Source organism: Chinchilla lanigera, unplaced genomic scaffold (assembly GCF_000276665.1).
Source record: "Chinchilla lanigera isolate Chin_1 unplaced genomic scaffold, ChiLan1.0 scaffold00008, whole genome shotgun sequence".
Classification (NCBI taxonomy): domain Eukaryota; kingdom Metazoa; phylum Chordata; class Mammalia; order Rodentia; family Chinchillidae; genus Chinchilla; species Chinchilla lanigera.
In genome coordinates this window covers 3,869,217-3,896,331 of record NW_004955409.1, presented here as the reverse complement: position 1 = coordinate 3,896,331, position 27,115 = coordinate 3,869,217, and the positions used below count along the sequence as shown (strand labels likewise).

The window sequence follows — 27,115 nt, the reverse complement described above, 5'->3', positions numbered from 1 at the left end:
GTGAGCTCTGCGGCTGCCTGAAGAGCAGGTCTAGAGGACACGGAGAGTGATGGTTAAGGCCAGACTCTGCGTCCTGCCCTGGCTGCCAGAGTCCTTAGCAGGGGCCAGGGCAAAGCCCAAGGTAAGACAGCAGGACCAGTTTAGCTTTTTGAGACATAGTTCAGAATGGCCTGGAACTCACACCGATCCTCCTGCCTCAGCTTCCTGAGTGTTGAGTTTACAGGCGTGCACCACCAAACCCAGCTTGCTTTTACTTTTTCAATCAAGATTTTTTAATCATCACTCTAGTTCATCTACTCTCTACTCTTTAGAAGGCTGAGAAGTCAAAGGATATATATCACCTTCCATTTTCTCCCTCTGTTAACTCAGGTTTAGCACTGCTTGGATCTTTCTGTTTGTCAAATGCTGGACTTTATCAGGTTTGTGCATCTTAAATTTTATTTTTTGCATTTAGAATACTTCAGATTTTCTTACATATGCTTAGGGGTTTTTGTTTTTTTAACTTACAAGCCCTTTTAAAGCATAAAAGAGTTTACTGGGTTATATATTTAGTTTGTTCCAAATAGACTGAATAAACTGACTTCTATAGATATTAAACATTCTTGAATATGTATCAGTAGGTTTGTTTTTGCTGCTTTTTTCTTCTTTTTTGCTTCTACTGCTGCTTTTTTCTTTGCTTTTAACTCTTGCAGTTACAGTGAGGAAATTGTGAATTTATTCAGTCATCCTGGCCTTGTTATATCAATTTATGTTGCTATTTCTTTAGTGGTAAAATTAGCATAATGATTTATTGAAACTTTAACACGTTAAGCCTCGAGCTTACGCTAGGCATATATTCTTTGCTTTCTTATTTGTTAGGAAGGAATACCTCCTTTACCTCTGTCTGACTTCTGCAGAAATGTGTGCGATTGTGGGGGCTGAAATAAGAATTAAAATAGTGCTGGGAAATGTTAGCATCAGTATCACTATTTGACAGTGTGATGTCAGTAAAATAGAAACAGCTGGTCCTGTGACGGTCTTTAGGCATTATCAGAGAAAACCGCTGCTTATTCAGGCTGTTCTCAGAAACCAAATAAGGACGGAGAAGGTAGCTTCAAAGAAGTCTAGTCTGTCTCCTCGAAGCCCTTGCTAACAACTTTGGTGACATCACAGTGCGTGGTGCTGTCCCTGTACTTTTCCTCCCTGTCTCTAATCACTTGCCAAGTGCTGTCCTCGGACCATTGCCGTGTTTATGGTATCTGCTGCCTCCATTCCATCTCTACTGCCCTAGCTCTGGCCTTCATCATCTCTCCCTGGGATCGTGACAGTGGATAAGTGGTGTTCCTCCTGCCTGCAGTCCCTGTGCTTGTGGGGGCCTCGCCCGACTCCTGTGCATGTGGGTCGTGCTGCTCCCTGCTTCAGAAGCCTGCTGGCTCCTCGTTGCACCAGGAAACTGAGGCACTGCATTCGTGTGACTTTGAAAGCCCTCTGTTAACTGTTCCAAGACTGTTTATCAGGCTTCCTTGCCCGGTAGATCCTTTTATGCATTCTCCACAGTATCTGATTCCTGGAGATGCTTCTAACTTTCTCGACTTTTTCTTCATGCTGTTCCTTGTCTCTTTTGAAAGTTTTCTACCACCAGTACTCAAATTGAAAGTGTTTTTTTGTTTTGTTTTTTGTTTTTTTATTTTATTTTATTTTATTTTTGTGGTGCTGGGGACTGAACCCAAGGCCTTTGCACTAAGCTACATTGCCAGTGCTTTTTATGCTATTTTGAGGCAGGATATGGCTAAGTTTCCCAGGCTGGGCTTGAACCTGCCATCCTCCTCTCCCAGTCTCCTGGGAATACTAGTATTACAGGTGTGTGCCATCACATCTGCTCAAATGATATCTATTCGATGATGACTTCCAAGATCTCTCTAGCCCTGTGTGGTCTTCTTTCTTTTTCTTAGTGCCTTATTTATAGCTTAATAGTTTATCTCATTGTGTTGTATTACCATTGCTTACAATGTTCTCTTTCCCATTAGCTTTGTAAATTTTGTAAGGAAACAGACCGTATCTAAACTCTTGAGTTCTGGAAGCACATCTCAGCAGATACCTGTGAGGGTTTGAATTAAATTTAACTTCTAAATAGTGAATAATTTATTATTTTAAGTTTGCCTGGGTAATGTATGTAGTTTACATATTCTTTGTGTTTTAAAGATCAATCTTTAAAATTAATAATGAGAAACAGGTTCAATGAGTATATATTCAAGAACTTCATTTTAGGAAGTTCAAATCAATACTTTCTTTTCCCAGCCAAGAAACCTACTTGTGATGAGTCAGCAAAATGACTCTGCCTGACTTTGGGAACATTAGCCTGTGATGAGACCTCTTGTGCTGACGCCCGGCTAGACGGTACAGTTGGAAGAACAGATGTTTGCAGCTTGGGACTTGCTCTGTCTATCTCTGGCTTTGGTCCTTGTCTTAGTATGCTTTGCTCGTGGTGTCGCCCCTGCAACGTGCCTGGGCTTCGGGACACACACTGAAAAGCGGGCCTGTCTGGGGAGCTGGTGGTGGCTGTGGTTGAGGGAGCGCAACACCTCCGCTGAGGTGGTTGGGGCCGGGGAAAAAAGGCAGGACTCTGGTCACGTTCTCTGGGTGCCTTCTGCCTTGGTTCGTAGTCCCGGTGCCCCCACCCCTGCTCTCTGCTGTAGAGAGGTCTGTGTGGCGTGCGAAGGCCTCCGTTTCCTTCACCGCCTCCCACAGCTTTCTTTATTCCTCAGTGCCACGGGGTCGGTCATTTCTGCTCAGATTGTGTGTGGAAGCTGTTGTCCTCAAGGCTGTTAGTCGTCTCTTCTACTGTTCCAAGTCTGGCTTTTAAAAAATCAGTACAAATTTACGTACATATTATTACAGGTTTGTTTAACCTGTAACTTCTGAACTTACATTTCTCTGGCCATTCTTTCCGTGCATGTGCTTGCGTGTTACCAGGCATTGAACAGGCATGCTAGGCAAGCACTCTACCCCTGAGCGTGTTGCCTAGGTTGACCTTGAGCTTGCAGTCCTCCTGCCTCATCCTTGCAAGTAGTTGAGAATATCGGCATATGCCACCATGCCTGACTTACGTGTATGAAGCATTACAGGGAAATGATCGTCTGTGTACATATTACCCAACTTAAAACAGAACCTTCCTGATCCCCTGAAGCTCCCTGTAAATGTTTCCCTGATTACTTTCTCTGCCTCACCCCTAGAAATAGGATTCTGTGTGTGTCATTTCCTGTCTGTCTTTGTAGTTTTACCTTTTTGTATAATTAAGCAGTGTATCTCTCCATGGTGTCCTGTTACGGAGAGTCCTACTTTTTCACCCATCACTGTGGGGATGGGTGGGGTGAGGGGGTGAAGGGTCAGCGTAGGGTGTTTTCTGACTGAGCTGTGTCCCCGAAGAAGAGCAGGAACTGTGTCTTTGCCTTCTTTGACACCTGTCTTAAACAGAGTCTGTCCTGCAAGGTGAGTGCGGTGAGTTACATCTACACAGAACAGTGCTGGTGTCACTGTGAGACAATGCCAGGCCTCCTGTATATCCTGTCCTTAACAGAGGCTCTTGGTTGGGCTGGCACCGAACCGGTACCCAGGCCCAGAAGGATTTCTTTAATGCCAGTGGATCCCCCTGGGCGTGATGGTGTGCTCCAGAGATTTTTCCTCTCGTCACTCAGCTTTAGACCAGGACCCAGTATTTATATACCCAAAGTGGTGAGTAAAGTACAGGAAATGTTTGTGAGATCACTGCCCTAACTGCGTCGCTCTCAAACTAGGAATTAAAGGGCTCAGTTCAATGCATGTTTATAGCTACATAGAGCAGGTACAGTTGGAGAACCATGAAAATGTTAAAATTGTGATTTTTTTTTTTTTTTAGAAAAAAATGTTTGAGTGACTAAAACAGTGGATTAATGCACAGGGTTAGAAATGATGAGTATTAAGAAATCATAACATACTAATAATATAAAATGTGACTAAAATCAAAGTAAAATGGAAATGCTTTTAGAGTTTCATGTAAATGAATAGAGGCCTTTCACTGAAAGTTGTACCTTATTCAACTTTCTAGGGTTAGATGTCTGTTCATCTAGTAATAGTGAACTCATGCTAGGATGAAAATCGTGAAGAGAGTGGTAGAAAAAGTTATAATCTATTAAATGCATTAATGTAGCTTTTTACTCAAATTGTAATTAGTACTTCACGGTGGAAGACCTCGTATAAAGCTGATTGGGCCTGGAGGTTTTCTCGTGGAGACGTTCTAGGATCCCGCTGAGCCTCCTCCCACGGCGTGTCCCCTGCCCTGCCCTCTGCATGCAGCCTGTGCCTGTCCTCACACCCACACACCTCAGCTTGCTGCCTGCCAGCCGCCTTCCTCTCGTCCACGCTTTGCCTACTGCCTGCCCGTCTCCCTGGTTAGAATTTGCCAGGCACACACGGAAACAAAGGGAGTCGTGAAACATCAAAAGTGCACAGGCGTTTTCTGGCAGAAACAGAAACATTCTTTTATTCACAGTTGCGTATAATTCTGTATGGCTCTGCTTACAGCTTGTTTTCTTTTACAAATGGATACCAATAAGAAAGGAGAAATATTTCCGTAATTTGTTTAGTTAATGGAAATTTGAAAAAATATTACTGTTTATTTATACCCTGTACTGTGTATCTTGAACTCCCCAAATAAATACTCAAAAGGATTTAAAATTTCCACAATTAATGTAATCATTATGTACTACAGATATGTACTAATAAAAATAAAAACTAAATAAAAATAAGTAAATAAAGTACTAGGTAGTTTAAAATTAACCCTGTTAGCACAGGATACAGTTCAGAAGTTTTGTTTTGTTTGGATTTTTGTTTGTTGTGCGGGGATGGAGCCTAGGGCCTTGTACATGCCAGGCAATTGCTCTGCCCCAGCCCAGCCTTGAAGTATCGTTTTTAACTGATCTCTTGTTTTTATTGTTAATGAGAAAAGTGCATTAGTGGAATTGTTTGTTTTCTTCTAGGAAGGAACTACTGTTCATCCGTTCTGAAAGTGGAAAAGTAAAGGTTATTCATCATGCCTGCTGTGGCTTCCGTTCCTAAAGAACTCTACCTCAGTTCTTCACTAAAAGACCTCAATAAGAAGACAGAAGTTAAGCCAGAGAAAATAAGCACTAAGAGGTATGTATCCTTTGCTACTTTGTTTGAATCATATATTTTTAGTTCATTTCCCGTTCAAGTTAGATGAATAGTCAACTTAAAATTTCTTGGAAGATAGACTCACATGGATAAAGACCATCTTAGAGAAGTTCTTTGTCTTGCAGGGTACATATATGTTCTTCTCACAGGTGCGTTATGTGTTGTCTGACCCCATGGTTACTGTCCAGGGAAGACACAATAAGTCATAAGTTGAAGAGACGGTATGAGGAGGTCTCTAAAAATCATTTAGCCACAAGTCATTGTCTTTTCATAAAACAAAATAAAAATAACTTAAAGATCACATCAGTTACCTTGATACTTCCTGGAATATAGTTTTGCTAGAGGTAGAGAATCACTAAAATTGTTAATCTGTTGTTAGTTGTATCTCTGTTAAGGATCAGAAGATAGAGAAATTTTCCTCGGAGTTTATTTTGCCCAAAACAGAAGATGTAGAGATAAATAAGTAACTATATTACTATGGAGTCAGAAATAAAATCTTAGAAAGAAGATGGGCCTAACTAGCCATAGTCCGCAGACAGGGGAAAGTAGATTGTAGAAATTAAAGTGAGGAGGGGATAGGAATTAAAGGGGAAAGTAAGCGTTCCATGACTTGAGTTTCTCCTTTCTTTTGGCACCGAGAATCAAACTCATGACCTTGTGCTTGCCAGGACGGCACTGTGCCACTGAGCTATACCAGGCCCAAATACTTGTCACTTTATTTTTATTTATTTATTTTTGGTGCCGAAATCGAACTCGGGACCTTGCACGTGGCAGGCAGGTGCTGTGCCGCTGCGCTGTCTCCCTGGCCCTACCATGACTGGAAATAAATAGGAGACCCTTGTGTTCTTTGTGAGCCCAAAAGAGCCAGTGCAGAGGTATCTAAAGAAACCTATGCGAGCATACAGAGTTATTTTCTAAAGGGAATAAATAGAAGGCGGGAAGCAAACAAAATATCAAAGATGGCAAAGACTGGTAAAAACTTTTAAAATGTCAGGAAGGAAAATTCCAGAAAGAACTGGTATTCCTGAGTATTGAAAAGAGACCTTTTAAGAGCAGTTGGCTTCCTTCTTGGACTTCGTTGGTGATGGTGGTAAGGTCACAGAGACAGCAGTTCTGTTCCACTCGTGTTACCTGCTCTTCAAACAGGAAGCGTTTGGAACCATCCAGTCACCTTTACGTGCTCTCAGGACCGAAGAGGAGGAGAGTCTCTAGTCAGGTCAATGACCAAGACAGGTCATTCCTTCCTAGTGGTTTCTCTAAGACTACCCACATCTTCCAGAAAGTAGAAGTTGCTTGTATCCAAACTTACATCTGGGTACCAAGGTGGGAAGTAGTACAACCTAAATCCTTAAAGTTCTCTGTGGGGATGACCGTGGCTGGGGCATGCTGGTGTGCACCGGTGATCCCAGCACTGTGGGAGGCTGAGGCTGGAGCACTGCAAGTCCAAGTCCAGTTTGAGCAACTTAGTGACTGATGGACTGAGCAAGGCCCTGTCTCAAAGAGTGCAAAGGGGAAGGGGCCTGGGGCTATAGTTCAGTGCCGTGAGTTCAATCCCTAATACCTCAAAAAAGAGAAAGGGCAAAGATTATCTGTAGATTACATTTGTTGTTGTTGTTGTTGTGTTGTTGTTGTTTTCCTGGTACCGGGAATCACACTCACAACCTTGTGCTTGCCAGGCAGGTGCTGTGCCGCTGAGCTAAATCCCCAGCCCCTATATTGCGTGTATGACCTCTACTTTCCCACCAGATGTCAAGCATTTTAATTATTTTTTCTCTCCTTTTAAGTTATGTGCACAGTGCTCTGAAGATCTTCAAGACAGCAGAAGAATGCAGATTAGATCGTGACGAGGAAAGGGCCTATGTGCTATATATGAAATACGTGACTGTTTATAACCTTATCAAAAAAAGACCTGATTTCAAGCAACAGCAGGTACCTTTTATTTTTGCCATTTTTGTATAACATAACTACTGGTTTCCTCAAAGAGCTTTGACTAACAGTGAACTGACTTTCCTTGGAGTGTGTGGGGTGGGGCTTGAGGTGACAGAACCGAGAGTTCTCGTGTGCGGAGCAGGCATGTGCTCCTGAGCTACACATCCAGCTGGCAGTGCTGTTCAGGCCCCACTGGGTAAGATCAATTCCAAACCGGAAGAGCAAGCTAAGGACAGTGTCACTGCTTCCAGGTGCGTGTGTGTGCACGCTGTCTTACTTTGCCGTGCCTTAGTACACGTTTATAGCAGCATGTGGGGCATAATTTGCTTTCTGTTGTACTGAGTGATTGCCAGGTCCAGTGGAAGGACTGGATTCTGTCACACATTAAGAAGAGTTAAGTGCTGGGCATGGGCCCTGTGCCTATAGTCTTGGCTGTGTAGGAGGTTAGTACAGGAAGATCCTTTGAGTTCATCAGTCCACATCAGCCTGGGCTACAAGTAAGTTCAAAACCAGCCTGAACTATGTGTGACCCTATGTCAAAAAAACAAAGAGAAAAAGAAAAGAAAAAAAAGAGTTCCTGTTCTCTAGTTATTACTCCTTAAATCAGGTATTCTGAATTTCTTCAGAAACTTACATCTTTCACATTTTTGTTTGTTTGTTTGTTTTTCTTTGAGGCAGGGTCTCACTGTGTAGTTCAGGCTGGACTTGAACTTACTTTTGTAGCCCAGGCTGGCCTCGAGCTCATGGCAATCCTCCTGCTTCAGCCTCCTGACTGCTGGGATTATAGGCGTGCTATACCACACTAGGCCATGTCTTCCACTCTTTACTATAGGATATTCAATATTTAGGTAAAACTTGTTAATTTACTAGCTCTTACGAGTGGGGAAAGACATAGTACATTTATTGTCTACTTTTTTTGTTTGTTTGTTTGTTTGTTTTTTTGTTTTTTTTTTTGTTTTTTCTCCGCTACCAGGAACCGAACTCATGACCTTGCGCTTGCCAGGCAGGCGCTTTTGCCGCTGAGCTAAATCCCCAGCCCCTATTGTCTACTTACTGAAAAAATCAGTTTATAAATAGTGTTTTCAGGGTTATCTGAAAGGTGGGGATGGATGCATAGCAAGTTCTGCTGCATATAATTAGAATTAGAATTACACTTCATATCTGCATGGCATGCTTGATCACCCTTAATCCTAAGGAATCATGAGAGTAAGAAAGTTTACTTGGCAGACTTGAGCATCAACATATGTAGTTGCATATGAAATGGATGTTGTCTTTTCTGCCAGTTATAATACTGAAAGTTGGAAAGTTTTTCTACTTATTTTAACTGTGCACCCTGAGGAGCGCACAGAGATAATCATTGACAGGCAGCCTCACTGATAGGGAGGGGTATCTCCTAGTAGTTTGTAACACGTGTCCAAACATAATTTTTCTCAGCGTCTTTTTTTTTTCTTTTGGATAGTATTGGGATTGATCCCAGGATTGCACTACATCCCCACCCCACTCCTCTTTATTTTTGGATACAAGGTCTCACTAAGTTGCCAAGACTGGGCTCAAACTTGAAGCCTCCTGCCTCAACTTCCCAGAGTGCTGGGATTAGAGGCATTGCCGCATGCCTGGACTTTCCAGTGTCTTAATGGGGTTAAACTGTTCACGTGTTAGCTTTAAGAATTCATATGTCAAATTAGATAAAACAAATTAGAGCCAAGTTTTCATTTGGTTTTTACATTGTATTTTGCTTTTATCAGAAGTTTATAGTGACATTACATTACTGAGGTAATTAGTGTTCATTGGGTACGATACTGAACAAACTACACTTTGATCCATATTACGTACAATATAAAGGGCCCTTCTGATATACTTAGGCTTTAGAGAAATAAGTAAACCAAAATCCAGTTTCCTTTTAGGCACAGTAGGAAGTGGTAACTGCTAACAGATTTGCTCCACGACTGCACCCTTTATGACGGCTTTGCAAAGAGCCAGCGATGAGGCTTCCTGGGCCTTTTTTCATAGTCTTTGCCGCTGGCATCTGTGAGGACTGTGCTGCCAGCTCTGCCTGCAGGGCCAGACTCACTGTTGTAGCAAACCAGGTCCAGTAATCACGCACCTCAGTTGCTAAGTCCTTTCATGGCCAGCCAGCCTCGGTTTGCAATACCTCTGATCAGAATAAGTGGCCTTTTGAAGTAAATAAGTTTTTTGAAAATTTCACTTTGTTTGTTAGTCAAACATGTCATATTAAGCCTTCTGTGTTTTCTTAAAGATAGGTTATGCTGTTGAAGACTTATTTCCTATCATTGGGTTTTTAGTTTTTCAAGGTTTCCTGAAATCTCATATGTAAATCTCATGTGTCAGAAATGTTTTGAGTCCGGCTGGGATATGAATAGCTATTGTACAGTACAGTAGAACCAAAAATACCTCAATTTTAAAAATAAGTAAACAAATAAACCCTGTGCTATATTGCTATACATGATTCCCTTTATTGCTTTTGAGACTGAAGAAAAAAATTCGTATTTCTAGTAAGAAAATATATTTTGCTCTTGAAAACTACTCTTTGGTACTGTTCATAAACAACAGTAGTGTTTAAACCTCCTAATGGTGGCTTCTAAATAAGTAAAGTTTATTACCTGACCGGATATTTGTTAACATATTACTGATACGAAGAAATATTTTTGAGACTATTTTTGAGAATAAATTGTTCATCTGTGTAGATTAAAATTTTAAAAACAACTTCAGTTATCATGCAGTTTCCATGTAAAGTTTCCTTGATGTGAGCACCGGGGCTGTAACGTTTAATGCTGTCTGCAGTGCCAGTACTAACAGTATGACGTGGCTTCCTACAATTTCAGGACTACTTTCACTCAGTGCTTGGACCTGCAAACATCAAAAAAGCTATCGAAGAAGCTGAAAGACTCTCTGAAAGCCTTAAACTGAGGTACAGTTATTATAAAATCTTTAAGGAATGTAAATTTAGAAATTAAAATTAAGAGTTAGAGTTTGTCAATTTATATCTGATTATGCATGGAACACCCGCTTCCTAGAAGCAATATTTATGTTAACTGGTGCACAAAAATTAAAATTGTTTGCTGTATTACCTATATTACATTCATGTATTAAAATTCTTTATCGAAAGTTTTTAAGTATTTAGGAAGATTGTTAAGGTAAGTGCTGGTACATTAGATTAGAACCCAGGTCCAGTTTTTCACAACTTACAATGTTTGTAAATTTAGTTCTTTATATACCCCATGTTATACTGTGCTACTCCGTACTAGAATTAAGGAGTGATGTAATTCTTATATTTGATCTGCCCAAAGTTTCAAAAGTTATATGTATATTTTTTAAAAATTAATTCTGATATTTGCCATGACTAGCCTACCAGGCTTATAAAATTCTTGAGAGTTACACTTTATCTTAGCCAAAAGGCCAAGAAGTGATTAAAATTCTTGCAAATTAAAAATAGTATGTTTCAGCTTTTAGTCTTCTTTAAATTTAGAGTGTTGCCCGTGTGAACAGCATAGTGCTGTCATGGAGTCCTCGTAGATAAACTTCTGCCCGTATCTGCAGCACAGAAATTGTCACTGGCTGCATCGAAAAGCAGTCCCAGACGTACGACACCAGAGGAGCGGGCAGGAGAGTGCTTTCAAGTGCCGCCGGCTGCCAAAGCCGGCTTAGTGGAAAGGGGCCGATGGACGTTTATGATGCAAGTGAGAAATAAGGGCAAAACCAGGAAACTGAAGCTGGCTGACATTTCTGTACTGGTTTAGGTCTTTATTCACTAAAAATGTGTCATATTACTTGTTTTTAAAACTATTCTCTTAAAAGAAAAGTTTACAATGTTTTTTTGTTTTTTCATTCATTCATTTTGTGGTTCTGGGACTTGAACCCTGGGCCTCATACCTGCCAGATAGTGCTCTGCCCCTGAACTGCACCCTTAGCCCTGTAGAAGATGAAGACAAGTAAACAGCTGAGGTCAGGTGGTAGAGTTGTGGGTGATTTTGTTGTAAAATGTTTCTTTGTGTTGGTACATACTGCTCTTGTCCTAAAGGGTAAAGGAAATCTGGTGGTTGCCAGATTCTTGAGAAAGCAGTTAGTCTGTGACTGTACATAGAAGCTATGTGGGTGAAAGAAGTGTTTATATAGAGCTCTTTAGAGCTGGAAACTGGACAAAGAAACCTTGATCATGAGATGTATGAAAGCTTAGTGCAGTGGAGCTTGACTGCGAGGGCATTCTGTTACTGCTGTTTCTTTTAAACATATGTGCAGGGTTCGTGTGAAGAGTTTTGTTTTGTAATGTGTGTCATCAGAGCATTACATACATGTAGGTTACAGTGACAAAAGCAGGTGCTTCTTGGAGCAAGCGTAATTTTCTTCAATGCCTTGACACTTTTGTCTTTAAGTAATAATCTTTCCGCTTATAAAGGAAGTCACTGAGAGTGATTCAGTATTTCAGCATTTACTTTTTGCACAGTAAAAAGCTTTCAGCGTAATGAGGTGCCTGTTGCTGAATGACCTCTGGGGCCCTAAGGGTTTTTCGAATGTGCTCTGGGTTTTCCTGTGGTGGAGATTACTTTGCCATTACATGGGAGAACTTTCCACTCTGGTTTCTTCCCTGAGTCCTCACCCCGCTCTCTGCCCCAGGTGCTTGGTTTTTTTACTGACAGTTAGAGCAGCTCTGTGTTAACATATTTTCACCTCTGTCCTTATTGATGCCCTGATGAGTGCTCTGCTGCACAGCTTTCTCTCCCTTTAAGTTTCTGAAATTTGTAGTGCTTAGGATTTATCTCTTAAAAGGCCCGCAGTGTGAGAGAGGGCATTGGCCAGGTAAGGAGTGTGGAGTATAGTTTATAATTTGCTGAAAATCGTGATCATCTTAGGGTACATTTTTTGCTGAACTCTACCCAGTCATCCGGTGTCATGGTATGTATCTCCCCAGTCCTCAGGCAGGCACAGTTCTGCATTCCCAAAAAGGCATTTGCAAAGGTACCTAGGCTATAGCTAGAAAGCAGATTTCAGCTGTACCTGTCACCGGGGAGTACTTGTCAAACTTACTCCCGTTCCCTTTACATTCCTGTTAGGGATGGTCTGGTGTAGAGGTGTCAGAATGCTAGTGGAAGGGATCGGGCAGGCAGTAACAGAACCGGAAGTCAGTGTCACAGGAATGTGTGCCCCGGCCTCACCTTAGATTACCAACTGGAGCTCCGGAGCAGGAGGAGACCAGCTCTGTAAGCGGCTTTGCAGAGCACGTTGTAGAAGTGGAGCAGATGGTAAGGTGGAGGTAACAAGGGGTAACAGAAGAAAATAGGAAGAAGAGGCTCGTGAAGTTTTTTCATTTCTGCCCACATACTAGATTCAGGCCGACTGTACCTGCTTCTTAGGACAAACAGTTCCCACACTGTTTGAGCATAGAATGCTCCCAGAGAAGTGCTGGGGAGCAGAGGGAAGAGTGAGAAGCCAGACTTGCTCAGTTTGAATCCCAGCTCTTCCATTATGAATTGTGTGCTCTCAGCAAGTTACGTGGCCTCCCTCCACCTGTTCCTCATCTGTAACTGGGGTAAAAGTAAACCTACCTCGTAAGGGCTTTTGAGTACCTCAAGCAGCTTAATACGCACACACTCTTAGGTTGGTGCCTGGCGTGGAGAGCTGCTCACTACGTGGTGTGGTGCTGTTACTGACTGCGGAAGCAGACTTGTTCGCAGCACCTTTCTCTTGGCGTTCTAATGATTTGCTTCAAAGCGGTGAGGCGCAGTAGCAGCACATGCCCATTCCGAGTCTGCATGTCTGTGTGGGGACGGTGAAATAGACGCTGGCGTTTGAGATAGGCAGCACAGGGTAGAGCGGTGTTTCCACCAACGTCCAGGTGATGGATGTTCCTGGCCTCCTGTCCTGCCAGCCGGTTCTTCCCAGAGCAGAAGGAAGGAGGGGAGTGAACGTTCCAGGAAGCACAGACCTGTCAAAGATTTGAGAGTTCAGTTAGCCCTGGGCACTGTCTAGACACGTGCGGTGTGGTGAGGCCTCTGTTGGTTTGTTTTTTGATCCCATAGCGTGGTGAACCTGTGGCACATGTGCTGCAGCTGGCTGTTTGTGATCATTGAAAGCTCTAAAAGATTTGCCATCACTGTCCTATAGGTTGTTCATGTTGGCTTCCATTTATTTTATTTTAACTCTAAGAGCATTTTGTTCCCCCCATAGAGCTTAATAATTTATTTTTATTTATTTATTTATTTATGGTACCGGGAATCGAACTCACAACCTTACGCTTGCTAGGCAGGCACTGTGCTGCTGAGCTGTATCCCTGGCCCAATAATTTATTTTTAAATATTTTCTGATTTCCCTTGTAATTTCTTCCTGGACCCATGCATTCATTATTTAGAAATAGTTGTTTAATTTCCAAATATTTGTAGTTTCTCTAGGTATCTTGTTGATTTCTAATTTAATTTCTCTGTAGTCATAGGTATCCAGTCCTTTTCAGTGTATTCTTGTTTTATGGCTTGCCATGTGGTCTGTCTTGGTGACTGTACTGTGTGTGCTGAAAAGAAAGTCCTGTTGGATCTAGTACCCTCTGTCATTAGGCCGTCTGTGTTGTGAGGAAATACCCAAGAAGGCTAACGTTGTAAAGACAAAAGGTTTGTCGAATTAGTCTTAGAGGCTGAAAGTCCAAGTGGTGTGGTGCAGCCTGAGGCAAGGACCGTGTGACTGCAGCACACTGTGGAGTCTTTTCCATTTCTGTTTCTTCTTGTAAAGCCACCAGCGCTTAGTTGTGACAGGTGCACCCTGATGACCTTCTCGAACCCTGTCCCCTTCGAAGGCCCCGGCTCTGAATACCACGGTCCCATTCAATGGAGTTTGGTTGTGGGGAGAGGACACAGACCACATGCAGACCTTAGCAGTGCATCATTTAGGTCATGTGGTGTTGTTGGGATCTTTACCGTTTGAGGTTTTGGGGGTTTAAGTTGTAACAGTTACAGACCAGATGTGGTGGCACAGGCCTATAGTCTCAACACTTGGGAGGCTGAGGCAGGAGGATTGCCTTGAGTTTGGGGCCAGCCTGGGCTACATAGTGAGTTTAAGACCAGCCTGAACTACATAGCGAGACTCTCTCAATAAAAGAAATAAATAAATAAAAAGTTGTCACGATTGCTAAGAGAGGGTGTTAAATCTCTAACTGTATTTGTTTCTGCATTTAACTCAGCTTTTGTCTTGTGTGTTTTGAAATTATGGTTTTAGGCACATAAACATTTCTATTATAAATTCCCAATGAATTAGCCTCTTAATTGTTATGTCTCTCTTTACCTTGGGAATATTCTGTATCCTGAAGACTGCTGAGGCCACGTAGTCTATGCACTGTTTGCATCTTTTGCCATTTACTTTGAGCCTAATGTCTGTACCTCTGTGTAGAGAGCATGTACTGAATCTTGCTCTTTCACCTCTTCTGACCATTTCTGCCTCATTCTCGGTATATTTTATGTAGTCATATTTAATGTAGTGATTGCTGTAGTTGGTCTCAGGTCTGTTTTACTGTTTTTTCCTCATGTCGTCTGTTTTTCTGTTATCTGGCTCCCTTTGACTTGCCATCTGTTTTTCATTTTTTAGTTTCCTGCCTTTCTTTGAGTATTTCTGTGTAGAATTCCATGTTATCTGGTACCTTTTAACAATACTGAATTTTTAAAAAGTAGGGATTTCTCTCTCTTCTATTTTCTCTTTTATATTAGTAACATTATCTTTATGTAAAATGCGAAAGCCTTGTAACTATGTAAGTCTGTTTACCACCCTTTATACTTTATGCGTTAGTGTCACATATATTACGCCCTCGTGCATTAGAACTTCTTCTTAATAGTAGAGTTATAATTTTTGCACGTGAGTGGGATGTGGTGGCGCTTGCCGATGGTCCCAGATACTTGAGAGGCTGAGGTAGGACGATCACAAGTTCGACGCCAGCCCGAGCCACTTAGTGAGAACCTGTCTCAAAAATAAAACCGGCTAGGAGTGTAGCTTAGTAGTACAGCACCCGTGGATTCAGTACACAAACCCAAAACAGAATGCATGAGTAATTTAAAGAAGTCACAAGGAAAGAAACGTATCTTTTATGTTCACTCCTATTTACCATCTCTACCTGTCTGTCCCTTTCAGATAGTTGTCTACCTAGAATCATTTCCTTTCCCTGAAGAAGCTCCATTAGCACTCTAATACTACAGATCTTTTGGAAACAAATTCTTGATTTTCATTTATTAGAAGATACCTGTATTTGCATCTTTATTCTGAAAGGGTATGTTCACAAGATATACAGGATTCTGGTTTCTTCCCCCACTCAGCACCTTAGACGCTGTGTGTCTCAGGCCTGCACTGCTTCTGGTGTGGCAATGGCTGTCAGTCCCCTGTCGCTGATTCCTTGTGTGAAATGTATTGTTTTTACCTGACTCAAGATTTTCTCAGGCTGGGCCTGGTGGCACACCCCTGTAATCAGAGCACTGCGGGGGCTGAGGCAGATTAAGGATCTCTTGGGCTAGTTAGCAAGACACTGTCTCAAAAAAGAAACAAGTTTTTTACCCCTTTAACCTTGGTTTGAGTGTGATATGACATGACTTGGGATGCTTTCTTTGTACTTTTCTTGTTTAGAATTCACTGAGCTCCCTGCATCTGTAAATTCACGTCTTTCCTAAAATTTGGAGAGGTTTTGGCTATTGTTTCCTAAAATATTTTTTCTGCCCCATTTTCATTCTTTGCTTGGACTTCAGCTGTATATTAATTTTTTCCCCCAGCATATTCGTAAGGCTGTGTTTTTCTTTTATTATTATTATTTTCATATCGTTCTCTGTTCTTTAGATTGGGTAATTTCTGTTGCTCTGTATGTACAGACTGTCATCTCCAGTTTTCAGGTGAAGGTTTTTCCTTTTCTAAAAGCACGTTTCACTTCTAGAATCTCTACTGGCTCTTTTTGTCAGTAGCGTGTTCTGTGCAGCAGAGGGTTCCTATGCGCTGATTATTACAGAACCATTTCTCATGGACACCCTTGAGCGTAGCTGTACAGCTGCTCTTACAGTCTTGGTGTGCTGCATCCACCCTTTGGGTTCTCTCGCACAGTCCACGTGGCTTGAAGGCCTCTCACCGCCCCATCTGAAACTCACAGATGCTGGTTGTACTTGGGGCAAACAAGGTCACAGGTACTTGATAACGTACAGTCCCTGCCCTGTGCTTATAAATTATTAGGGAAGAACTCCAAATTCCTTGGAATCTCATGGTTTGTGTATGGGTGTCCCCCAAACTTCATGTGGTTATAGGGGCAGGCTTTTCAGAGGTGGCTGAGTCTAGAGTTTGTGATTGGTTCATTGTCTAGCGCTGGGATTGGGGGTGTGAATGCTATACCTCTGGGTATCCTGCATACAGTGTAAGGGAGGAAAAGAGGCTTGCTCTGCCCGTTTTGCTCTTGCTGCTTCTGCTGTCTTCTGCCGCCTTGAATGGTTGCCCCTGTGCCACGCCACCCTGCTTGGAGCCAGCTGATTATGGACTGAAACCTCCATGAACTGTGACCTGAATAAACCTTTCCTTCCTTAACTTTGGGTGTTGAGTTTTTTGTGTCAGCAAGGAGAAAAAAGTAACTAAGACACTTGGATATTTACTAACATAGCTGTTTAATTTCCAACAAGTTGGAAATTTCAATGTAGTCATCCTTTTAAAAAAGAAAAGCCACGTGTGGTGGCACACCCTTATAATCCTAGCACTGTGGGAGGCTGAGGCAGGAGGATCACAAGTTTGAGCCCTGCCTGGGCAAAAGAAAGGGGGTTATATATCAGTATAAAGCCCCTGGGTTCAATCCCAGTACTGCAAAAGAAAAAAAAAAAACCATAACCTATTGACCTTGGTGATACTCTAGCTCACCCCCAGTACCTTTTGAAGGCTCATTTTAGCATTTTTACTCTATATCACAGACACAGTTTTTGGACTGTTTCCTTTGTGGAGAGAAGTAGGGGCTTGCAGCTCCTTTGAGAAGGAAATTGCAACAGATTTGAATCAGAAAAAGTACTGGGTTCCATCCCCAACACCGTAAAAAAAAGAAACAAACTTTACATAAAGATTGAAATTAGTGAGAGGGAAGGAGCATTACATAACTTCAGCTTGAGAGCACAGAGTGGTTCTTTGCCAGACTTTTGGGCGTTTGGACTAAACATGCAGCTGTCCTGAGAGGCACATGTGGACCCCCCATTGGAGGGAGAGTGGCAGCTGCTTGGCAGCCCCAGGCAGGGTGGTAAATTTGAAATGGGAGCCCTTTACTTCCCTGTGTCATGCCAACAAAATACATCTTGACTGTTTTTTTTCAACTAGATACGAAGAAGCTGAAGTTCGGAAAAAGCTCGAGGAGAAGGACCGACAGGAGGAAGAGCAGCTGCAGCAGCAGAAGCGGCAGGAAGCGGGAAGAGAGGAGGGCAGCGCGACGACTAAAGGTTCTTTGGAAAATGTACTGGATTCCCAGAACAAACCCCAAAGGGTATTTCCTATTTCTTGTGTAATGTCAAAGTCTGCTTCTGTTGGTCAGGTGATTTGCTTGTGAGGAGTGAGATACTACCGTACAGTTCTTTTAGGCCACAAGGGTCAACATTAAGGCGTTTTACTCAGAAACTGAATTAAATATTCCTGCTTCAGTTGATGCTGGGGGTTTTTGTGAGCTTCTACAGCAGTATGCGCTGTCCGTTCATCACGTTCCCAGCAGCCGTCGTGAACTTGGTCAGAGCGGTAGAAAAGCATTTGAGCTGTGACTCAGTATGTCCAAGTTCCGGGCCAGTCACGCCTTGCTCAGTCTCTCCAGAGCCCGTGCTCCTTACTTGCCAAGCGAAGGTCTTGAAGTACGTGATCTATAAGGTTTCTTCTTTCTGATGATGAAGTTTGTGTTAGAAGATTGATGGGTATACTGCTTTATTTGACGTCACACCTGTTTGACGTGTGTCTGAGGTCTTGTTTGGTCCCCGTGCTCTGCCTTTCTCTGCCTGTTCCCCCTTCCTCTTTCTGTTTGCGTCTTGTTCGCTGCTCCTCTATGTCTTCACTCCAGAAGCTGCCAGGGACTCGTCTGTACCTGTCAGGAGTCACCGTACCTCCCCTCCTTCCCGCATCAGAAGCTCCTCTTCCAAAAAGTACCATTTCTTTAGCCTTGTTGGAATCCTTAGAAATTCTACTTTAATTTTTTTTTTCCCTTAGGCATTTTATGGTTTTCCATTTTCTTTCCCTTCCTTCCTTCCTTCCTCCCTTCCTTCCTTGCTTCCTTCCTTCCTTTTTCCCTCCCTCTGTCCTTCCTTCCTTCTTCCTTCCTTCCTCCTTCCTTCCTCTTTCCCTCCCTCCGTCTCTCCTTCCTTCCTCCCTCCTTCCTTCCTTCCTTCCTTCCTTTCTTGGATCATTAGTGTCGTTAAGAAGGAGTGACCTTGTGTTAGGCACTGTGTAGAAGGAGGTGACAGAGTCTGGTCTTTCAGCCTCCAGAACTTGCCTCGCGCCGTAGGTGGCGCTGCGTCAGCAGTGTGTGCGTCAGGCAGCTGTGGTGCCCACGTGACAGGACTGGAGGCTGCCCTGGAGGCTGAAGGGACCGTCCATACAGGGAACCTTATTAACTCTTCATTCTGTTGCCTTTCCAAAAGTGATTGGTCAATTTTGTTATTTTTTTACTTTTTGTCTTTTTATTTTGGAAAGAGAATGCAATTTAGCCTTGTCACTCTAACTTCATTAATCAACTAACGTTTTGCCATACTTTTAAATCTGTCTCCTACTTTTTCTTTTGCTAGGATATTTCGTTCTGTTTTTGTCTTTTTGAGACAGGGTCTCGCTGTGCAGTTCAGGCTGGCCTTGAACTCACTTTGTAGCCCAGCCTGGTCTCGAACTCACAATGATCCTCCTGCCTCAGCCTCCCGAGTGCTGGGATTATAGGCATGTGCCACCATGCCCTCGCTAGGCTATTTCACAGCATGTTCTAGCTCCTGTACCATTTTACTCCTAAGTATTTCAGTATACGTCTCACAAAAGAACATTTTCTTAATATCTACAGTCCTATTTTCTCACCTACAAATTAACAGTAATTCTCTAAGGTCATCTAATATTCTGCCTATGTTTAGATTTAGGTACTTGTTTTAAAATGACTTCTTTCAAACTGATTTGTTTGAATTAGGGTCCAAACCAGAGAGACTGTCTTTGGTTGGTACGTCCCTTACATTTCTAGAACGGTGGTGGTGAGCCTAGGGCACATGTGCTGCAGCCCGTTGTTCGTTACCATTGAAAGCTCTAAAAGATTCGCCACCACTGCTCTGTAGTAATCTCCATTTGAGATTCTCCTTCCTCTCATGTTTCTTTTTTTTTTTAAGAAACATGAGAAGAAATTATTAGAGATGCGGGACATACTCGAGAACAGAGGGCAGGTACTCAAAACACTGAGGTACTCCTGTCAGGTTGCATTTCAATTGCCAGCCTTCCTAGTTCTGGAAAGTGGGCCACATTCTTTGTCTGTCTGGTTGCTTCCTCCTTGTGTCGTTTTACTTGGTTTTCTATTTCCCATATTTCTTTTATCTCACATAGAGTCAGTTTCAAGTTTTATTTTATGGCAAGAATGCTCTTCAGATAATACTGTGTGCTTCATGTTGTGTCCTACGTGAAGGCGCATAAATGCACCTTTATTTTATTTTGTTATAATTAGTGATGATAAAATTGAGTCATAGATCCAGGTGAGTCCTTGGTTTTCCCATCTATAAGATGAGTATTTTACAGGCTTCTCCCAGGTTGTCTAAATTACATAAGGAACACTTTGGATACATTTCCTTAAGTTATGTAATGGAGGACACTGAATGGTTAGGTAGAATATTTGTTTCACTGTAGGAAATATTTTGTAATTGAACACTAAATTTCTGCAGCAGTCTGTGCTTTTAAGTTATATTTGGCCTTTAATGGAAGAAAATTATGAAGAAGTGCCCTATGATTCTGATGTGCTGCTTGTTACTTTAGCTGTGGCCTCTGCCGGTCATTTGGTAGGGCCGTTACTGTTCATCTGGGTTTTTATAAAATGTCATCACTCAGTGCACTTCGTTTCTTAGGCTTTTTCCTTTATTGAGGTATTAAAGTTCAACTTTTTGTTTCTGTGAAAGTTGAAACTTTTTTTTTCCCTGTGAAATAGATCAATGGTGAAAAGAGTGAAAAGAAAGAAATTGCGGAGAAAGGTAAGTATGTTCTCTTTCTAAATTCTCACTGAGGGTTTCTTTTAATCAGAATAATTTCAGATTCTGTACAGTGAGATGCTTAGCTTTGTGTCCAGACTCTGTATAAGTTTTATGATTTTTCTTAGTCTGTACCACTGTATTGAAATTGCCTTAGGTTCCATGTCTATTTACTATGGGAGATATTTATCAATAGTTTCAGCCTGACATGATAAAGTATGGGAATATGCAGTTGAAAACATCAGAACCACAGTTTGTGCTTGTTTTCTTTTCTAGATGTAGTTTAGTGTAATGGTCTAGAATATGAACTCTCAGAGGTCAGATTGCCTGGCTTTGAAAACTGGCTCTTCCTCTGAATTTCAGTGTGATCTTGAATATGTAACCTCTCCACCTTAGTTTCCCCTTCTGTAAAGTGGGGGCAGTAATAAAACCTGTTTTCATGGGGTTATTGTGAAGATTGGACTAGTCACTACATGTGAAATGCCTAGAGTCCATGGTAAACTCTAAGTACTAGCTGTGGTTGTTATTTATGATTGTGGTTTGGAGAGTTTATTATGATTATTGCTTCCCGCTGGGAAAACAATCTAAACTAACCTATGGACTGTATCACTAGGTGATACAGTCACAGATACGACCCTAACCAAGACTGAGATTGTTTCATCTACTAGAACTTTTCCTGTTTCAGTAAAGGTTTAACTTAAACATAATTATATGTAACACTTAAATAAATTCTCTAATGAAAATACTGCTGTAGGACAAATTTTAAAATAACTGAGTAGGGTGCCTTCTCAGAACCCTTTGTGAGGTTACTCCAGGGATCCTTTTTGTCCCTTTATTCTTCTGGAGATCTGCTTGGATGCCCCTGCTCTGGTGGCTGGGCTTGTTTCGGCTTTTGTCATCAGAAAGCTTCCGATGATGAGGGACGGGGCATCTGTTAGCAGGAGGTGTTTCTCCCTGCAGGCTTCTGAGTCTGCTTCCTCCTCGCAGTGCGGGGCTCCATCTACTCCTCCAGCTGTAATCGTCACTACAAGTAGAGAGCTGAGGAGAAACCACAACAGGGGAACATGTATTTTGTCAGGTCCCCCGCCCAGTTAAATGAACAAGTAATGTCGGTAGCTTCACTTTGTTTCTTCCTTGTTGGACTTCGTAGAGAAAATAAAATCTTTTTCCTTTTTGACTGGGAGCCAACTACTGAGCATGAAGTAGAATGAGAATTTTTCTTAATGGCCAGGTAGTGATATGTTAGGCTTGACAGCCCTGGGGCCCTGGGGGGCGCTGTGAGCTACTGCTGTCAAAAGCACCCCGGGCAGCACTGCACCCAGGGAAACAGGTGCCATCCCTGATGGAGAGGGGGCGGTAACGCTGAGCCTTGGGGTCAGGACTCTAGGAATACTTGCAACTAAACTTTTTCATATGTACCTAATAACACCCATCAGAGACTTTGTAAGAACGTAAGCCTTTGGGAATTTCTGAACCACAGACATATTTTCTGATGCAGTTTTGAATTTCCTACTGTCTGAATTTTTAAAAATAGAGTCTTTTTTAAGATCCACATAGCCAACACTAGGTGTAGCCTCAAGAGCTTGTTTTTGATTTTCCTTTTTTGGTGATGCTGGGATCACACCCATGGCCTTGCACATGCTGAGCAGGTGCTGTACCACAGAGCTGCGCCCCGACCCCAACTTTTGACACTTAACGCTTTATAAACAGAGCTCAGTTCTGGTTCCCAGCTGCCGTAAATAGTAACACAGACTACACCTGCTGTTGGTTTAAGAAAGTAAGTGGGATGATGAGATAGCAAGTGTGACGCTGAGTACACTTTGCTATTCTAGAACAAGCTGTGTTTGGCCTATGCTTACTGATGTGCTAGTGCACGGAGCTGGTGTTTCTTGTCACTTACACCGTCTCTTGATTCCAAGGAGCAATCACAGCAAAGGAACTATACACAATGATGACGGATAAAAACATCAGCTTGATGATAATGGATGCGCGAAGAATGCAGGATTACCGGGATTCCTGTATTGTGGATTCTCTCTGTGTTCCTGAAGAAGCCATCAGTCCAGGGTGGGTCACTGAGTGTCTAGGTAATACGGGAAGCTGCACAGTATTAAGTGCTGCCACCTGGCATGCAGGCTAATAGAGAAGGTAGTCGTGTCTTTTCCTGTTGCCCCTTTCATTCTTTGCTTCGTGTTGAACACCTTAGCCTTTTGAAGAACAATGTCAGAAATGTCCCCCTGGCTGTATTCTCCTGGCTGTAGCATTTGGAGTCATATTAGAAATGAAGCATAGCTGCCTTGTGTGCCCCCTCACTGACTCCTCCTGTCACTTTCTGTTCTTGTGGATCATGTGTACCAACTTGTGAGCTAATTGAAGTGTTTCACAGGTAGAAGTTCCCCAAACTATTACCTATGATATGATGTACAAATACGTTTTTTAAAAAATGTATGGCTCGGGGCTGGGGATTTAGCTCAGCGGCAAAAGCGCCTGCCTGGCAAGCGCAAGGTCGTGAGTTCAGTTCCCGGTACCAGAGAAAAACCAAGAAAAAAAAAAAAAAATGTATGGCTAAGTGATTAAAAAAGAATATAGTCTTGTAGTCAGGTTATATCAAATAACTGTCATCTATTATATTATTCTTAGTGACTAAGCCTTCGTAAGCTTGTTTCCCTCTGTAACATGGGGACTGTAATATACCGTCTACCTCAAATGTTTCAGAAAGTTTCAATGAAGCATTTTATGCACAGCACACACACTTAGCACAGTGCCAGGCACTAGGAAGAGCTTACCAAAACAAAATTCCTTCTTTTTAGTGGAAAGGTCTTAAAACTGTATAATAATGTAAAGTTACTTCCATGTGTATATTGCAGGCCAGAAATCTTTGTGTCATACTGGCAGAGTTTACCTTGAACTTGTAGATCCGAAGTTGTTTCCCCTGTGTTTAGCACTTTTAAATCCTATGACCTCGGATCTTAGCTGATGGGATTGGATTAGTTGTAATCTTTGGTTATAGCCGTGTTAATTGGCACCTACCTTGTAATCCTAGATACCCATGAGGAAGAGGCAAAAGGATTGCAAGTTTGAGACCAGCCTGAGAACTCATCTCAAAAATTAAAGAGGGATGGGGACGTAGTTCAGTGGTAGAGCACCCACTTAGCATATGCAAGGCCATGGGTTCAGTCACTAGTACAGAAAAAATAAAAACCACTCTAGGGCTTACCAACAACATTAAAAGCATGTATTTTAAAAAACTAGATGAAATTTACATAGTTCTTAGCATATTACAGACACTTGGCAAATGTCTGACCTGAGGAATAGCATGCTTTGAACTAAGTTGTGGTATGTTTAGTTTAATCAAGCAGATCTGAATGTATTCCCAGGATCTGAAAAGGCAAAGTCGTAGTCTTTGGATGATCTGTACCAACAGAAAGCTGGTGGTCTTTCATGAGTTTGCAGTCAGGATTACTGTGAGTGTCAAAATGATTTTAGGTTGAAGATTAAAGAGGAATGAGAAGATCATTCCCTTGTAATTTCTGTTCCAGTCCTCAATAGGCTAAACGCAGTTTCAGTTTGACTACTGCACCTTCTTAGCGTTTCCTAAGCTCCCTTTCTTACAGACAGGCCTCCCAGGCTCTGCGGCGTGGCCGTGTGGACAAAGCACTCCTGTCCTGAGTGCGCGGCCCAGCGGGCTGAGCTACACGGAGCGCACCCCCACACCGGCCTCCGGAGCAGGATATGGCACCGCTGCTCAGTTACAGCCCGTTTCCCCACCCACCCAGGAAACCACCAGTTTTCTTCCCCTTGAAGATGCAGAGTGGCTTTATTTTTCTATCCTGGAAGCAAGCAGCACCACTCCGTAAAACAGAGTAAACGTTCTGATGTGCGGGGCATGAAACTACAGTCCTAATAGAAGATGCTCATTTTGTCTGTTTTTGTTCCCTGTCCATGGGTCACACGGTCTGCAGTCCCTGCGGCTGGCTGCTTGTGTTGCAGCTGGCGTTTCTCAGGGTCACCTCTGCAACGGTGCGGAGTTGCAGTTGCTGTGTAATCTCCCCTTGCTGCACGACCGGCTTCTTTGTAGGCTTACCTTTTGTTTATTGGCTATGGTGCTGTTTTTCATGGAGATAGGGACATACAGTTTCTCCTTAAAATAAGTTCATTTAAATGAAAGAGGATTTTAAATGAGTTACTAAGTTAGGGCTGGAGCACATTTAAATACTAAATCACGGTACAAGTAAAGCAGAGTTGGGGCAAACTGAGGACGGCACACGGAGGGCCGCTGCTTGGGGAGCACGCTGGCACCCTTGTTTCCCAGAGTGTGTTCTTTTGCATGTCTTCTTGAGACAGGGTCTCGCTGTGCAGCTCAGGCTGGCCTTCAGCTCACTTTGTAGCCCAGACTGGTCTCGAACTCACAACAACTCTCCTGCCTCGGCCTCCCCGGTGCTGGGATTATAGGCGTGCGCCACCATTCCCGGTTCTTAATGTTTTTTTGTTTTGTTTTGTTTTTGCCAAAGTGTGTTCTTGTGTTCTGTAGAATATTAATCCTGAAGAACAGTATTTAGGCAGGTATGACTGGAGTTGGAAATGGTTCCTAAGAATATATTAGTTTTTCTCATTCCTTGGAGACCAAGCATGTGATCTCTTCACTATCAGGAGAAATATGACTAGTTATGTATTTATTAGTGGTAAGGTAGAACCCAGAGCCTCACACATACCGGGCAAATGCTCTACCACTGAGCCATTTCCCCAGGCCGACATTTATATTACTTCTTCCTCTTCCTCTTCTTTTTCTTTCTTTCTTTCTTTTTTTTTTTGAGACAGGGTCTCACTATGTAGTGCAGGCTGGCCTCCAACTCACCGTGATCCTCCTGCCTCAGCCTCCTGGGTGCTGGGATTACAGGGGTGCACCACCACAGATGGCCCTCTTTCTTTACCTCCTAGAAGATACAGTAACCAAGATTATTATTTAGGAATGGGATTTTTAAAGTTTTTTTTTTTAACCCAAACTATTTTTTTTTTTTTTAATCCAAACTATTTGGTCTTAATCCAAACTATTTGTGGATAGTGTATTACAAGTCCTGCTCTGCTTCCCAGTATCAGTCAACTATTGACATGCCTACTATGTGCTAAGTGCTTTGGTAGAAGTGATGGCACTTCTTACCCAGAGGGGTAAATTTGTATTATTTAACACTTAACAAATACCTACAAGCACTTACTATGGGCCGAGTCAACTGTGATTTTAAGTGCTAGAGCTAAGTCATTGAACAGATAGAAATTACTGCTTTCATAGAGCTTTAGTAGGGAAATGGGATAGGTAAGACAGACAGTGAAAACTTACAAGATGAGTAATAAGTAATGTGTGATGAGTGCTGTGAGATGGTGGAGTATGCGTGCATGCATGGATGCGTGCATGCGTGTGCACGTGTGTATTGGGGTGGATCTTAACATTTAGTCCAGGGAGGCCTCAAAAGAAGTTACTAGAATCTTGAGATAAGGGCCTAAGTGACGCAGATACTAGTGGGGGAAAGGATTCCAAACGGAGAGGCAGCAAAAGCAGAGGCCCTCTTTGTGCAGGAGCACACCTGGGTGAGCAGGAGTCACAGGAAGCAGCGGCTGGAGTGGGGGATAAAGGGGACGCTGCGACAGGAGGCGGCCTGTGTGCGGGCCCGGTGCGTGGTGTTGCTGCCATTGCAAGACTTCTGCTCTCGCACAAACAAGATGAGGGGAACAGCCTGTCTAATGCAGCGCTGACGTTCTTCAGCGCTGATCTGTGAGAGGCAGCGGAACAAAGGCGCTAGGAGTACAAGTGTGAGCCAAATTGCCCGAGTTTTCCTCTTACCTCTTACCTCCACCTTCCAGCTGTAACCTTGGGCAGGTTGCCCCTTCTGTGCCTCGTTTCCTCATCTCCAGAATGGATTAATGTCTGCCTCACAGGTTGTTGTGAGGGTTCAGTGAGATCAGGGAGGAAGAGGATCTAGGAGAGTGTCTAGCACATGGTAAATCACTATGTGTTTGGGGGTTTTTTTGTTTATTTTTCCGGTACCGGGAATTGAACTCACAACCTCGCGCTTGCCAGGCAGGTGCTGTGCCGCTGAGCTAAATCCCCAGCCCCCTATGTGTTCGTTAATTGGCTTTTTACTATCGAATACTGGTTCTGGGCAGGTGTAAGAGGACTGCAAAGTGAGTAAAGTTATCCAGATCCAGATGGTCTCCCATTTTATTTTGGCTGAGAGCCAGAAGACTCTGCTTTCAGTTTTTGCTCTTTAAAAAAAAAAAAAGTGAGGGCTGGAACTGAATCTAATTCTTTCAGTCTCTCATAATTATTAACATCTTTTTCCAACATGCAGTAGTGAGGTTAAAGGTTTTAGGCTACTTAATATCTTAATATACATTGTGATCCTAGGAAGGAATTTACTTAAAATTGGTTGTACGCTGGTACAGGTTAGAAGAAAACTCAGTATCTTCCATTAGTCTTCTAGGATCTCATCAACTTGTGCCCCAATGTGAATGTCAATACATTTCAGAGTCACTGCTAGCTGGATTGAAGCAAACCTCCCAGAGGACTCTAAGGACACATGGAAGAAGAGGGGGCATGTGGATTATGTGGTGCTTCTTGACTGGTTTAGTTCTGCAAAAGACTTACAGCTTGGAACAACCCTTCGGAGTCTGAAAGATGCACTTTTCAAGGTTAGCAAGTGTCCTTGTTAGTTTACTCTAACCACCAGCCTCCCTGGTTTGTCAGGAAGCCATGTGGTCTAGTTGTTTTCTTAAGAACTAAAACATCCGGGGCTGGGGATTTAGCTCAGTGGCAAAAGCGCCTGCCTGGCAAGCGCAAGGTCGTGAGTTCGGTTCTC

At 42.7% G+C, this 27,115-nt stretch overlaps 1 protein-coding gene across 2 annotated transcripts in view; it reads left to right on the top strand.

The window, feature by feature from the left end:
* Usp8 (ubiquitin specific peptidase 8) overlaps positions 1-27,115 on the top strand; it is a 64,288-nt gene that overhangs the window by 7,264 nt on the left and 29,909 nt on the right. The window contains exons 2-9 of one of the 2 annotated variants that reach the window (XM_013510292.1): positions 2,278-2,376; positions 4,995-5,151; positions 6,954-7,098; positions 9,942-10,027; positions 17,410-17,572; positions 20,228-20,270; positions 22,187-22,331; positions 26,786-26,948. In XM_013510292.1, coding sequence (XP_013365746.1) covers positions 5,048-5,151; positions 6,954-7,098; positions 9,942-10,027; positions 17,410-17,572; positions 20,228-20,270; positions 22,187-22,331; positions 26,786-26,948 — 849 coding nt within the window. In that variant the 5' untranslated portion in view covers positions 2,278-2,376; positions 4,995-5,047. The remainder of the gene's footprint in view (positions 1-2,277; positions 2,377-4,994; positions 5,152-6,953; positions 7,099-9,941; positions 10,028-17,409; positions 17,573-20,227; positions 20,271-22,186; positions 22,332-26,785; positions 26,949-27,115) is intronic. The other variant, XM_005376668.2, reaches the window with a different exon arrangement.